General features: G+C 41.6%; 1 protein-coding gene across 1 annotated transcript in view; it reads left to right on the top strand.

Annotated features, from left to right (window-relative positions):
- Slc45a2 (solute carrier family 45 member 2) overlaps nucleotides 1-16,394 on the top strand; it is a 32,377-nt gene that overhangs the window by 12,157 nt on the left and 3,826 nt on the right. The window contains exons 4-5 of the mRNA XM_041631325.1: nucleotides 14,807-14,950; nucleotides 15,961-16,084. Coding sequence (XP_041487259.1) covers nucleotides 14,807-14,950; nucleotides 15,961-16,084 — 268 coding nt within the window. The remainder of the gene's footprint in view (nucleotides 1-14,806; nucleotides 14,951-15,960; nucleotides 16,085-16,394) is intronic.

Genomic DNA, 16,394 nt, shown 5'->3' with positions numbered 1-16,394 from the left:
TCAGGGGTGATGCTACAAAGACAAAGGGAAGAAGCAGGAAGTGGTATCTTCCTGTCAAGATAAAAGGCAAACACCTGTGAAAGGGAAGGGACATAGGCAGCGCAGGACCCGGGCGGAGCAGGAAGTCTCTCCCCCATGCTGTACTTCTGAGGGCTCCCCTCACCCCCAGCCAAACCCAGAAGAGGCTGGCACCAGAACCTTACATCTTGCTTGGCCATTGTCAAGAATGTGTGGTAAATCTAGAGACGGCACTTTGACTGTCACTCATTCATGCGTTCAAATATAATTGATTTTGCAAAATGTTGAAATTGTTGTTAAGTAAATAGAGTAAGACATCATGGATGAAGAAAACAAGATCATCCCAGAGTGGTGCTTTGCATGATGGTCAGGATTTGAGGTAGAGATTTGGGGAGAATGCTCATGGTAGAGAAAAAAGGAGCTATAGAGTTCAAACAAATCAAAAAAAAAAATTCAAAAATCCCCTTAGTGCATATGGGGAAAGGAATGCAGTAACAATTTCACATTGGCCAGTCTTAGATAAAACAGAGTTTCAGTCAAACCCATAAAACCAGAGCCAAGGGTAGGACTTCCTGGTAGAGAATGTGTCTAGCATGTGCAAGACTCGGGTTGGTCCCCAGCTCCACAAAAACAAACTTTAAAAGACGTCGAAGGGTATTAGTGATAAACAGATCAATTTTACAGAAAGATAAACTTTATAAATATTCAGGACTCCATCAGCTTTAGCATCCATGATTGACAGATCTGGAGGGAGGTGCAATGCAGTAGAGACCACGGACAACACCCACAGTGGTAGGTTGTAGGCAGGGTTTTCGTGTCCTGACCGCCTGCTCCCAAATAACCAAACGGAGACTTAAGGTTACTTATTAATGCTCGATCAATAGCTCAGGCTTGTTATTAAATGAAAGACTACTTAATCCATTTCTATTAATCTATGTGCTGCTCCAAGGCTCATTGCTCTTACCTCTATCCCATTTGGTGTGTCTCACTCACTCTCTATCTGGCTCGTGACTCCAGAGTCCACCCTTCCTTCTCCCACTGTTCTCATAGTCTGACTGTCCTGCGTAACCTTATCCTGTTCAGCTATTGACCAGTCAGCTTCTTTATGAAACCATCCCAGCAACATCTAGCCACACGGTGTAAATTCCACAGCAGTAGACAGATCATCCAGACAAAATCAGCGAGGATACATGGGCTTAGAACCACACTTTATACCATGTGAACCTAACCAGTAGCATTAGAATATACGTTTTTCTCAATTGAACAGAACAGAAAATATTCCCTAGGAATTTAAGATTAAAATTATACTGAGGGGAGAGGGTGAGCCAGGCATGTTGGGCGAGCCCCACAGGCTGGTTGGAGTACAAATTTGTCCAGTCACTTGGCAAATCAGTATGACAATTTCTCAGAAAATTAGGAATAGATATACCTCAAGACCCAGAAATACCACTTTTGGGCATATACTCAAAGGATGCTCAATCATACCACAAGGACAGGTGCTCAACTATTGTTCGTAGCAGCATTATTCGTAATAACCAGAATCTGGAAACAACCTAGATGCTCCTCAACCAAACAATGGATAAGGAAAATGTGGTACATTTACACAATGGAATACTACTTAGCAGTAAAAAAAAATAATGACATCTTGAAATAGACAAGTAAATGGACGAAACTAGAAAAAAAAAAACATACTGAGTAAGGTAACCCAGACGCAGAATGATAAATATAGTATGTACTCACTCAGAAGCGGATTTAAAGACCTAAAGCAAAGGATAACCAGCCTACAGTCTACAACAAAAAGGACCCTAAGAGAGACATACATGAATCCACTTAGGAAAGAGAGAAAGACAAGATCTCCTGGGTAAATTGGAAGCATGGGGGGTGGGTGCAGAGGGAAGCTAGAACAGGAGATGGAAGGAAGGAAGGAGAGCAGGAAAAAAATGTATAGCTCAATAAAAACAATTAAAAAAGAAAGAAAAAAGAGGGAAAATAAATATTTTATTACAAATTTAAATTAAACCTATAATTAAAAAAAATAATTAGAACCCCTCCCCCCCCCCAGACTGAGGGCCTTTCCCAACTAGAGAAGTATAAAACCAGGAGTGAATAACACAAGATTATTCACAGACATATTGAAATGAAGCAACATTCTTGTAAGCAGCCCGTGGGTCCCAGGAGAGGTTTCAGGAGAAACGTGACGGTATTCCATGCCATGTTTACAGCCGAATGAGCTCCTATTGGAGTCTGCCAAGCGTGTAAATAGATAGTGCCAATTCTTCTCAGAGTCTTTTAAAGGAATCCAAAAGAGCGGAAACTTCTGAACGCTTCTGGGAAATCATTCCTATGCCAATACCAAAGAGAGAGCAGCGAAAGGAGATTCACAGGCCGATGTTCTTAAACTCCGATGTAGAGACCTCAACAAAATACTAGCACACCCGAATACAGCAACACACCCAAATGGTTATTTACTATGATCAAGCAAATTTTTTTCCTTATGAATGTGGCATAGTGTATCACATTTATATAACAAAGGGCTAACACTGTGATTAAGGGAAGAAATGTGGAAATGGCATTAGACAACATTCGACATCATTTAATGATTTAAAACTCTTAATAAATTGTGCTAAGGATACCCACTGTCAGTTCTATGTAACATAGTAGTGGAGCAATCAGTGAAGAGAAGGAAATAGAAAAGGTCAAAAAAAAGAAAGTGTCCATGTGGAAACAAAGAGCATAAATTGTCTCTGTTTGTGGAGGATAGATTGTTATATTCATAAGACTCGTAACACAACTCAAAATCTGTTAGAACCAGACCGTGAATTAAGTAGAGGTGAGGATATTCAAAAAGTCAGTACACTGGCAAATATTTCCAGCAGGCTGTCTGGGCGACTTCTCCCAAGCTAGGGTCATCTGGGAAGAGGAACCATAACTGAGGAAACGCTTCCATCACATTGGGCTGTGAGCAAGTCTGTGGAAGACTGTTTCTGGAACAACAGTTAATGTGGGACAGCCCAACCCACTTTGGGTGGTACAACCCCAAGTAGATGGGCCTGGATTGTATAAGAAAGTAGGGGAACAAGCCAGTAAGCGGCCTTGTTCCATTGTTTCTACTTCATTCTCTCCTCTAGGTTTGGCCTTGAGTGCCTGTGACTTCCCTTCATGATGGTGAGTGACTGGGATGTGAAAGTCAAATAAGCCCTCTCCTCCACAGTGTTTCTAGTGAGGGTAACTATCACTATGATGAAACACCGTGACCAAAAGCAAGTTGGGGAAGAAAGGGTTTATTTGACTTCCACTTCCATTTCATAATCTATCACTGAAGGAAGTCAGGACCAGACTCCAATAGTGCAGGAACCTGGAGGCAGGAGCTGCTGCAGAGACCATGGAGGGGTGCTCCTTATTGACTTGCTCGTCATAGCTTACTCAGCCTATAGAACCCAGGCCCACACTAGCCCAAGGATAGCACCACCCATTATGGGTTGAGTCCTCCTGCATCAACCACTAATCAAGAAAATGTCCTATAGCTGGATCTTAAGGACTCATTTTCTCACTGAGGTTTCCTCCTTTCGGATGACTCCAGCTTGTGTCAACTTGACGCAAAAGTTGCCAACACACCTAGTAACTTTTGGTCATGGTGTTTTATCACAACAATAGAAAGTAAACCAGGATACTATCTAGAACTAAAATCAATATACTAAAAACAATATACAGCAGCTACAAAAATACTTAAAAATATCTGTAATTAAAAACTATGAAGCAACACCAAATAGGCTGGATCAAAAGAAAACATCCCCTCGCCATATAATAATCAAAACACAAAATATACAGAATAAAGAAAGAATATTAAGAGCCGCAAAGGAAAAAGGCCAAGTTACTTATAAAGGTAAACCTATCAGACTTACACCTGACTTCTCTATGGAAACCATGAAAGCCAGAAGGTCCTGGATAGATGTTCTCCAAAAACTAAGAGACCACGGATGCAAGCCCAGACTACTATATCCAGCCAAACTTTTATTCACTATAAATGGAGAAAACAAAATTTTCCAGGATAAAAACAAATTTAAACAATACGTAGACACAAATCCAGCCTTACAGAAAATAATAGAAGGAAAATCACTAACCAAGGAGTCCAACAATGACCACAATAACTCAGACATCTAGAGACTCTTCACCAGCGTAAATCAAAGAAGGAAAACACACAAACCCTACTACTTAAAAAGTGACCGGAGTTAACAACCACTGGTCATTAATATCACTTAATATCAATGGGCTCAACTCACCTATAAAAAGGCACAGGCTAAGAGATTGGATACGAAAACAGGATCCAACGTTCTGCTGTCTACAAGAAACACACCTCAACCACAAAGACAGGCACCTACTCAGAGTAAAGGGCTGGGAAAAGGCTTATCAAGCAAATGGACCTAAGAAACAAGCAGGTGTGGCCATACTAATTTCTAACAAAGTTGACTTCAAACTTAAATCAATCAGAAGAGATGGAGAGGGACATTTTATACTCATAACAGGAACAATTCATCAGGAAGAAGTCTCAATCCTGAATATCTATGCCCCTAATATAAAAGCAGCCACGTACGTAAAAGAAACATTACTAAAACTCACGGCAGCCATCAAACCGCACACACTAATAGTAGGAGACTTCAACACTCCTCTCTCACCAATGGACAGGTCAATCAGACAGAAACCTAACAGAGAAATTAGAGAATTAATGGAGGTAATGAAGCAAATGGACTTAACAGACATCTATAGATTATTCCACCCAAAGAGGAAAGAATATACCTTCTTCTCTGCAGCTCATGGAACCTTCTCGAAAATTGACCACATACTTGGTAACAAAGCGAACTTACACAGTTACAAAAAAATATTAGTAACCACCTGTGTCTTATCAGATCACCATGGATTAAAGTTAGAATTCAACAACAATGCTACCCCCAGAAAGCCTACAAACTCATGGAAACTGAACAGTCAACTACTGAACCATACCTGGATTAAGGAAGAAATAAAGAAAGAAATTAAAGTCTTCCTTGAATTCAATGAAAATAAAGAAACAACATACTCGAACTTATGGGACACTATGAAAGCAGTCCTAAGAGGAAAGTTCATAGCACTAAGTGCCCACCTAAAGAAAACAGAGAAAGCACATATTGGAGACTTAACAGCCCACTTGAAAGCTCTAGAAAAAAAAGAAGCAGACTCACCTAGGAGGAGTAGAAGACTGGAAATAATCAAATTGAGGGCTGAAATCAACAAAATAGAAACACAGAAAACAATCCAAAGAATCAATGAAACAAAAAGCTGGTTCCTGGAGAAAATCAACAAGATTGATAAACCCCTATCCAAACTAATCAAACGAAAGAGAGAGAACACGCAAATTAATAAGATCAGAAATGAAAAGGGGGACATAACCACAGACACAGAGGAAATTCAGAGAGTCATTAGATCTTACTACAAAAGCCTGTATGCCACAAAACTGGAAAATGTAAAAGAAATGGACGCTTTTTTAGATAAATACCATTTACCAAAACTAAACCAGGACCAGGTGAACAATCTAAACAGACCTGTAAGTCGCGAAGAATTAGAAGCTGTTATCAAAAACCTCGGTACCAAAAAAAGCCCAGGACCAGATGGTTTCAATGCAGAATTCTACCAGAACTTCCAAGAAGACCTAATACCTATACTCCTTAATGTATTTCACAATATAGAAACAGAAGGGTCATTACCAAATTCCTTTTATGAAGCCACAATTACTCTGATACCAAAACCACTCAAAGACTCAACCAGGAAAGAAAACTACAGGCCAATCTCACTCATGAATATCGACGCAAAAATCCTCAACAAAATACTGGCAAATCGAATCCAAGAACACATCCGAAAAATTATCCATTATGATCAAGTAGGCTTCATTCCTCAGATGCAGGGCTGGTTCAACATACGAAAATCTATCAATGTAATCCAGCATATAAATAAACTGAAAGAAAAAAACCATATGATCATTTCATTAGATGCTGAAAAAGCATTTGACAAAATTCAACATCCATTTATGTTAAAAGTCTTGGAGAGATTAGGGATACAAGGGTCATACCTAAATATAATAAAAGCTATATACAGCAAGCCGACAGCTAACATCAAATTAAACGGAGAGAAACTCAAAGCCATCCCACTTAACTCAGGAACACGGCAAGGCTGTCCACTCTCAACATACCTCTTCAATATAGTGCTTGAAGTTCTAGCAATAGCAATAAGACAACATAATGGGATCAAGGGGATTCGAATTGGAAAGGAAGAAGTTAAACTTTCGTTATTTGCAGATGATATGATAGTGTACATAAGCGACCCCCAAAACTCCACCAAAGAACTTATACAGCTGATAAACAGCTTTAGTAATGTGGCAGGATACAAGATCAACTCCAAAAAATCAGTCGCCCTCTTATACACAAAGGATATGGAAGCAGAGAGGGAAATCAGAGAAGCTTCACCATTCACGATAGCCACAAACAGCATAAAATATCTTGGGGTAAATCTAACCAAGGAAGTGAAAGATCTATTTGACAAGAACTTTAAGGCATTGAAGAAAGAAATTGAAGAGGATACCAAAAAATGGATGGACCTCCCTTGCTCTTGGATTGGGAGGATCAACATAGTAAAAATGGCAATTCTACCAAAGGCAATTTATAGATTCAATGCAATCCCCATCAAGATCCCATCAAAATTCTTCACAGATCTGGAGAAGACAATAATCAACTTTATATGGAAAAACAAAAAACCCAGGATAGCCAAAACAATCCTATACAATAAAGGATCTTCTGGAGGCATTACCATCCCTGACTTCAAACTCTATTACAGAGCTACAGTAATGAAAACAGTGTGGTACTGGCATAAAAACAGAGAAGTCGACCAATGGAATCGTATAGAAGACCCGGATTTTATCCCACAAACCTATGAACACCTCATTTTCGATAAAGGAGCTAAAAGTATACAATGGAAGAAAGAAAGCATCTTCAACAAATGGTGCTGGCACAACTGGATGTCAACCTGTAGAAGAATGAAAATAGACCCATATCTCTCACCGTGCACAAAACTCAAGTCCAAATGGATTAAAGACCTCAATATCAGCCCGAACACACTGAACCTGATAGAAGAGAAAGTGGGAAATACCCTACAACAGATGGGCACAGGAGATCGCTTCCTATGTATAACCCCATAAGCACAGACATTAAGGGCAACATTGAATAAATGGGACCTACTTAAACTGAGAAGCTTCTGTAAAGCAAAGGACATGGTCACTAAGACACAAAGGCAACCTACTGACTGGGAGAAGATCTTCACCAACCCCGCAACAGACAAAGGTCTGATCTCCAAAATATATAGAGAACTCAAGAAACTAGACTTTAAAATGCTAATCAACCCAATTAAAAAATGGGGCACTGAACTGAACAGAGAATTCTCAACAGAAGAAGTTCAAATGGCCAAAAGACACTTAAGGTCGTGCTCAACTTCCTTAGCAATCAGGGAAATGCAAATCAAAACAACTTTGAGATATCATCTTACACCTGTCAGAATGGCTAAAGTCAAAAACACCAAGGATAACCTTTGCTGGAGAGGCTGTGGAAGAACGGGTACCCTCATCCATTGCTGGTGGGAATGCAATCTTGTGCAACCACTGTGGAAGTCAGTGTTTCAGTTTCTCAGGAAATTCGGGATCAACTTACCCCTGGACCCAGCAATACCACTCTTGGGAATATACCCACGAGATGCTCTATCAAATGACAAAAGCATTTGTTCAACTATGTTCATAGCAGTATTATTTGTAATAGCCAGAACCTGGAAACAACCTAGATGCCCTTCAATGGAAGAATGGATGAAGAAAGTATGGAATATATACACGCTAGAGTACTACGCTGCGGCAAAAAACAATGACTTCTCGAATTTTGCATTCAAATGGATGGAAATAGAAAACACTATCCTGAGTGAGGTGTCCCAGACCCAAAAAGATGAATATGGGATGTACTCACTCATAATTGGTTTCTAGCCATAAATAAGGACCACAGAGTCTACAATAGGTGAACCTAAAGAAGCTAAGGAAGAAGGTGAACCCAAGGAAAAACATATAGTTGTCCTCTTGGCTAAGGGAAGTAGACCAAATTTCTGGGGAGAAAATGGGATCTTGGGGGGGGTGGGATGGGGGTAAGGGGAGATGGGGAGAGAAAAGGTAGAAGGGAAGGAGGGGGGACCTGGGAAACATGAGAATTGGGATAAAGGAAAGGTGGATAGGGGAGCACGGAACCACAATTCTTAGTTAAGGGAGCCACTTTAGGGTGGGCAAGAGACTTGACCCTAGAGGGGCTCCCTAGTGCCCAAGATGAGGTTCCCAGTTAGTTCCTTGGGCAGCTGAGGATTGGGAACCTGAAATGACCCTATCCTAGAGCAATACTGACGAATATCTTGCATATTATCATAGAATCTTCATCTGGTGATGGATAGAGATAGAGACAGAGACCCACACAGGAGCACTGGACTGAGCTCCCAAGGTCCCAAGGAGGAGCAGAAGGAGGGAGAACATGAGCAAAGAATTCGGGACCACGAGGCGTGCATCCACCCGCTGAGACAGTGGAGCTGATCTACGGGGAGCTCACCAAGGCCAGCTGGACTGTGACCGAAAAAGCATGGGATAAAACCAGACTCTCTGAACATGGCGAACAATGAGGGCTGATGAGACACCAAGGACAATGGCAGGGGGTTTTGATCCTACTTAATGTGCTGGCTTTGTGGGAGCCTAGCCAGTTTGGATGTTCACCTTCCTAGATATGGACGGAGGGGGGAGGACCTAGGACTTAACACAAGGCAGGGAACCAGGACTGCTCTGTGGACTGGAGAGGGAGGGGGAGAGGAGTGGGGGGAGGGGGAGAAGGGTGGGAGGAGGGGGAGAAGGTTGGGAGGAGGGGGAGAATTGTGGGAGGAGGGGAAGGGAAATGGGAGGCTGGGAGGAGGTGGAAACTTGTTTTTTGTTTATGTTTTTTTTTCTTCTTTTCGCAATAAAAAAAACAAAAAAAAACTATGAAGCAATGGTGAAAAATATTGAAAACACAATTAATTGGAAATGAGGATAATTAACATTATTAAATATCCATATTACTCAAAGCAATCTAAGTATTCAATATCCTCACTATCAAAATTCTAGTAACTTTTTTCACAGAAATAGAATATCTAGTGCTATATAAAATCATGAAGACCACAGATATCCAAAGCTTGAACAAAAAGAACAGAGCTAGAGGCATTAAGTACTTTACTGTGAAGCTATATAATTAACAAAGCATGATGAGGCATGAAAAGCAATGCATTGATCAATGGAACAGAGCAGACAACCAAGAATTAATCCTCATATTTGATCTATGACAAAAACTAGCCAAGATAAACAATAGAAAAAAAAAGATAGTTTTCAATAAAAAGTGTTGGAAAATCTGTATATGCACACATGAAAGAATGAAGCGAGATCACAATAACATCTTATGTTGCAAGCCAATGAGAATGGATCAAAGATTTAAACATAAGCCCCAAACTGTAAAACAATTAGAAGAAGACAGCAGGGAAAACTATGGGACCTTCATCTGGGAACAGAGACTCTTCATTAGTTATCATCCCAAAGTACAAAATTAGGAGAGAAACATGGGCCTGCATGATGCTAAAAGATCTCTGCGCAGCAAAGGATACAGTCAACAGCATGAGCAGGCAAGGTGCCAGATGAGAAAAAAAAAATTGTAAACTATATACTCTGATAATCAATTACCATCCAAAAGGAACTCATCAAATGAGGGGCTCCATGGTTTTTGTTGCTGTTTTGGTTGGGGTTAGTGTGTGTGCAAGTTTTTTTTTTTAATTTTGTTTTGCTTTGTTACTTTTTATCCTATTGTTTGATATGTTGGTTTTGATTTTCATTTTTTTGTTTTGTTTTTTTTTTTTCATTCTGAGAGAGAGAAAGAAAGAGAGAGAGAGAGAAGCAGAAACATGGAAAGGGGAGGAAGCAAGAGGGAGAGGGAAAACAAAAGATAAATGCAGTCAACGAGGCACAGTCACTTAATCCTCTCCAGTTATTCCATGGTGTATTCATATTCCCAATCATCGTGCAGCACACGTCAAACAGTGTTTTTCAGTTGAATAACAAGAAGAAAAATGAGGCAAACAACAGCAGTGTGTTCATATACAAGCTTCAGAATCTGAATGGTTTTTGTTGTTTGGCTTAAGAGACAAGCTAGACCAGGTGTGGTGATCCATGTCTTTAACCCCAGCGCTCAGGAGGCAGAGGAAGCTGGATTGCTGTGAGATCAGATCTGCACAGGTCTATGTACCCGTTCCAGGCCAGGGCTTCTGTAAATAAGACCTGTTCCAAGACAAATAAAAAAAAATACATCAAAGTGGGCAAAGCTAAAAAAAAAAAAGGATTGTAAAAGAAACTAACGAAGAAGTAGCAGAGAAGGCATCGTGGGCTCCTAGCAAAGCCTTCCTTCTCCATGCATTTCCCTTCTCCATGCTCTTCTAGGGATGCTCCGGCTGTGCATGTCAGGGCCTGGATCAAAGCCAAGGTCAAAGCTAGCGAGCTTTCTCACAGTCCTTGATTCCAAACCAAGGGTGGCTGCATAATTTAGAACTATAATTCTGAATAGAAAGAGTCCTGACCTGTTTTGGAATTCAAACTAGATCCTATAGAAACCCATCTCCCATCCCTGCATGCCAAAACTGTTTTTATCTTCTCAACATTTGCGTTTCCTCCATCAGGGAAGGCTTTCGTGTGTCTTCCTCCTGAGGACCCTGAAGCGAGTTCACTTGCAAATCCACCACTCTCCAGTCACCAGCCGATGGATGGGTGTAGAGTCTGCGCAATAAAACTGTTAAGATCCACGAGAAGTTCCTTAAAAGACCGCCAGTCACGTATACATTCAGCAAAAACGTTTATTAATAATAATAATAAAAACCTGCCAGCATGTTGGGGTGGCAACCAGCGACAGCTGGAGAGGCTTGCAGGGCCCCTTTTAAGATGGGTTGGGGTTTCCAGAGAGGAGATAATTCGTCTTGGGGTTGATCTGTGGGCGGCCCTGATGGTTAGGAACTTTGCAGCAGCAGGGAAGGGAAAGCTCCCTTTAGCTAGCAGGAGGCTATAGTTCTCTGCTGAGCGAGCAGAAGGCTATGGGTTGCCTGCTGATTGGCTGCCCCTGTGATGTGGTTTACCCAGAGAACTGCTTTCTCAGCTCCAGCTGGTTCCAGTAAACTGAAACTAAGGCCTGGTCTTGGAGGGCTTCTAGCAGGGCCAGTCGTGGCCCTTGCCTGGCTCGCTGGCCCTCTCAAAGGCAACTCCTAGGGCCTCCAAGCCATTGAAGGGCTTTTCTCAGGGAACCAATGGGTCAGAAGTAAGATGCCAGGTAGATTTTTTTTTTATTCTGAGTTAAAAACTGAATATTTATATTTCCAGCTTTTACAGAAATGCTAAGTTCAATTTGAAGGCTCACATTTATTTTTGGAAGGAAGGAGAAACTAGGTTAACAATGGAGAACGCTGAAAATTATGTGGAAAGAAGAAAGATCCATTAATATTTGGACTGAGGCAGAATGCTCGCTTGCCAGACTGATTTTCCCGAGCGTGTGCTTTTTGGGTGAAAGGAGAAACAAAATGAAGAGAATGCTTGGTTAAAAGCGTGGTCAGCTGCCCTTCCCTGGACAATAGCCACCTTTCCCTAGGAAGAAGAATAAGTAATTCTACATGTTTGTTACAGTAATCTTTTATTTTAGGTTCTATATTCTTGTATGTAAGAGAGTGCTATGTGTGTGTATGTATGTATGTATAAGAAAATTAACATAGTCCCCACCAGTGGGTTAAATACTACAAGATGAGTCGAGTTAGCTGGGTGTGATGGTACACATCTATAATCCCAGCACTTAGGAGGGGAAGTTAAGATGGGCAGTTCAAGGTCATTCTCTCACCCTCAGGGACCTGGAAAATTCAAAGCCAGCCTGAGCTATGTGAGATCCTGTCTCAACATACAAAATGCAAACAAAGGTGATGAAACTGATAGTATCAACCATATGATGAGCCTGGAATTGATAAATCTAGTATTTTCAACATAGAAATAGAAAGAGGTATCAGATAAGTTTAAGAGTTATAAAACAGGGGGCTGAAGAGATGGCTCAGTGGTTAAGAGTGCTGTCTGCTCTTCCAGAGGACATGGGTTCAATTCCCAGCACCCACTTGGCAGCTCACAACTCAGTAACTCCAGTTCTCGGGAATCAGACATCTTCATAGAGACATGCGTACAGACTGAATACCAATATTTATGCACATAAAATAAAAAATAATAAATTATTTTTAAAAGAGTTCTAGAACAGAACAAGGCCAAGAAAGAAGTCTCATGTGCAGAAAATAACCAAGAATGTGACATTTAACATAACAGAGTGAATGGTTATCTTATCATAAATTGATCCTTTCCTCACATTTCCAATTATGTAAAAACACATATTCCATAATACAGTACTATATGACAATAGATGATAAAAGGAGCTTTAGGACAATATGTTATTATAAAGAAAACAGACAATCTCAGGAGACCTTTAATTCTACTAATTAGGTTTCAATTTCATTATGTCAAGACCCAGAATTTTAAAAAACTCAAGAAGAAGAGCCACCAACCCAACTCACTTGACGTGCTCAGCGAGGCTGACTGCTTAATTCTTTCTTCTCTTATATGACAAGATGTTAAAGACTTTCTACATCATCAGTGGTGTCAATTCCAGCTCTCTCAAGCTTGTGGGAACCAAATAATAATAATAATTACAGCCTGTAGTAATAAGGGGCGGTGGGGCTGCGTCCCCAGTACTCCGGCTGCCCACATGGCTAGCTTATGCTCCGAAATAACAACACACAAACTGTATTCATTTAAACACTGCTTGGCCCTTTAGCTCTAGCCCTTACAGGCTAATTCTCACATCCCGATCAACCCATCTCTAATAATCTGTGAGCACCGGTATTACCGGGAAAGGTTCAGCATGTCTAACCTGGTGGCTTGCTTCATCGCATGTGTCTGCCTGGGAGCCGGGAGCATGGTGTCTCTCTGAGGCATCTGCTCCGGAGAGGAGAGCTGTGGAGTCTGAGTTCACTTCCTCTTCCTCCCGGCATTCTGTTCTGTTTACTCCTCCCACCTATCTTCTAACCAATGAGGGCCAAGCAGTTTCCTTTTATTTAACCAATGACCTTCCTCCATCAACAGCCCCTGCTGTTAATGCATAGCCCTAAAGTGAGGGATCTGGGTTATGAGTACTCGTGTTTTATATGTGTGTGTGTTTATACTGTTCCCATTTTAACGCACCCGTAAAGCTCACTTATACCTGCCCATCACTGGCAAGAGACAGAGGAGTGACCTGAGAGCGGGAACCTACCTAGCAAAGGTAACTGACTGGCTCTCTGTTAACTTCCTAGTTTACATCGCTGCAAATGTAGCAGCTTAGAACAGCATTCACCAATCATCTCACAGTTTCGTAGGTCAGAAGTGTTGGTGGTTTTGTTTTCTGCTCAGTGTCCTACATCCCTGCAGTCATGATGTCAACAGTGTAGTGTTCTCATCTGGAGCTTCAGCTGCACAGAACCTGTCTTCGAGCTCATTCAGGTCATTGGCAGAGCCCTGTTCCTTTTGGGGTGAGAGTAAGGTCCCTATTTTCTTGTGGATCATTGGCCAGGAACTGTGAAGCTGTGAAGGGCTCCTCTCAAGCTCCTTTCCATGTGACCCCTTCTGTTTTCAACCCTCATGCTTGAAGTTGCTCAGAATTCTGCTTCTGTTCCCAGCCGGTACAAAAACAACCCTCTGTTTTGTAAGGACTTGTATGATTCAGCTAGTATTAACCAGGTAACTGTCTGTTAATTCCCTCAGGGTCCACTAACTAGTAACCTTAAGCATATTTTCCAGATCCATTTTTTAAAAGTAAGAAAACATAACTGTAGCTACCATCCAGACAAGAGATCATGAACTTCACCTTGAATTAGCCTACCAGGTTCTAAGAGTAGTAATTATCTAAGGGACAGTTTAGGCCCATGGGCTTTGTCCTCTTGCAGGAATACCATTTAAAGACAGAGTGTCAGCTGTCACTTATGCCTTGCAATGAGTGGAGCTCCATCCCTGAACTCTCCAGCCTTAGGTTTTAAACGTTATTTATGGACCTCTAACTGCTAAGTAGTCATTCATTTTTAACAGCACATTATTGTAGTAATAGGAGCGGCGGGGCTGCGTCCCCAGCACCCCGGCTGCCTGCTAGCTTATGCCCCGAAATAACAACACACAAATTGTATTTTTTTAAACACTGCTTGACCCATTAGCTCTAGCCGGTAGTGGCTAATTCTGATATCCCGATCAACCCATTTCTAATAAACTGTAGCACCGGTCTTACCGGGAAAGATTCAGCATGTCTGACCTGGCGGCTTGCTTCATCACATGCATCTGCCCGGGAGCGGGAACATGGTGTCTCTGAGCTCACTTCCTCTTCCTCCCAGCATTCTGTTCTGTTTACTCCTCCCACCTACGTTTTAACCTATCAGGGCCAAGCAGTTTCTTTATTGCTTAACCAATGAAATCAACATATTGATATATGATACTCCCACATCACATTATCAATAAGTTTGTCCTGTGGAAACCTACATGTGATGTCATATGATAGACAAGTGACAGAGATGTCACATGGTACTTGCTCTGACTCCTTCTGCTGCCTGGGCACCTATGCTGAAGACTCATGCTTTTTTCCAGAGTCAGAGGGCAATGTCAATGAAGTCACTTCTGAGGACGTTAGTGAACATGCCTTCCCATTATCGCTGCCTTTGCATCAGCCACCTCATTGGATGGACAGCCTTCCTGTCAAACATGCTCTTCTTCACAGATTTCATGGGACAGGTAAACTTGTGTCTTATGTTTACACACTCATTGGGAGCTTCTTCTGTCAGGCCTTTGGAATAGATACAGCCAAGGGTGCCTTCGAGGACTGGTTTACAGATATATTCTAGAAGTAGGCTTCTACACCCTGTAAAACTAAATACTCTGAGATCTACCACTGTGTGGTCAAATATAACAACTAGACAAGAGTAAGTATGATCTTCAGAGCTCATGTCAAGCTTCATAAAAGAGATATGTGGCATGATCCCAGCCTTGAGGGATGGCTCAGAGTTTCAGAGATAAAACAGGACAAGAAAGAATTCTAAGTGGGAATAGGAAGGGTGTGGGCAGATGGTGTGGAAGGTTCTTCTGTATATGTGTTGCTTTTATTGGTTAATGAATAAAGAATCTGGCTTGGCCTGTGATGGGGCAGAGGAGAGCTAGGTGGGGAAAACTAAACTGAATGTTGGGAGAAAGAAGGCGGAGTCAAGAGATGCCATGTAGCCACCAGAGGGGAAAGATGTGAGCTGCTAGCTGGAAGCTTGCTGGTAGGCCATGAGCCTTGTGGTAAAATATAAAATAATAGAAATGGGTTAATTTAAGATATAAGAGTAATCTATAAATATGTATAAGCTAATAGGCCAAGCAGTGATTTAATTAGTACAGTTTCTGTGTGGTTATTTTGGGGCTGAGCAGCTGGGAACAAAGAAGTGGACTCCCTACTATAGGCAGAGGTGAGTAGGAAGTGTGTTAGCTGTACTAGAGAATGGGATTAAGTCAGGTGGGGCCAGGAGTTAGGATGAGAGGGAGGACCATTAACGATCACCCCACAGAAATGTTATTTATATTTGATTCATAACTATTTATCATGAAGGCCCTTGAAGGAGGCATAGTAGATGAATACAGTGACCTGGTGGTGTCTGATTGGACTCTGCACCTGATGAAGGGCTCCTTTCTCCAAGGGTTGAGGAGCACGAGAAGTGCTGTGCCATCCTGCGCTCCTTACTCAACTGCTGGCCCCTCTCTTTCAGATTGTGTACCATGGGGATCCCTACAGTTCCCACAACTCCACAGAGTTCCTCATCTATGAGAGAGGAGTTGAGATTGGATGCTGGGGCTTGTGCATCAACTCCCTGTTCTCTTCACTTTATTCGTGTAAGTTCTTTTCCTAAGAAAGCCTTCCACAGGCTGGCAGCAGGACCCAGATTTTATACTTCAGAATCTCTTTTCTTCTCTTTATTAGACTCTTGATAATGTTTAGGAAATATGGAAAAGCTATTCCTGTAGAGAGGACCATGGGCAGTGTCATTTTCCATAGTCAGTCTAGGAGTCATTGCCCTTGAATTGTGCTTGGAATCAGTGGGTCTCTGGGGAATATTTTTTTTAGAAAACAAAAGGGGATTCAGTGAGTAAGATGGTGAGATACTGGACAGGTGAGATGTGAATTCCAGCAGCTCCGTGTTCT

This window comes from Microtus oregoni, unplaced genomic scaffold (genome assembly GCF_018167655.1).
Source record: "Microtus oregoni isolate MIOR12 unplaced genomic scaffold, Mior012 000036F_ref0000092, whole genome shotgun sequence".
NCBI classification, from domain to species: Eukaryota; Metazoa; Chordata; class Mammalia; order Rodentia; family Cricetidae; genus Microtus; species Microtus oregoni.
The sequence above is the reverse complement of the archived record's forward strand: the minus strand, read 5'-3'. Positions and strand labels throughout refer to the sequence as shown.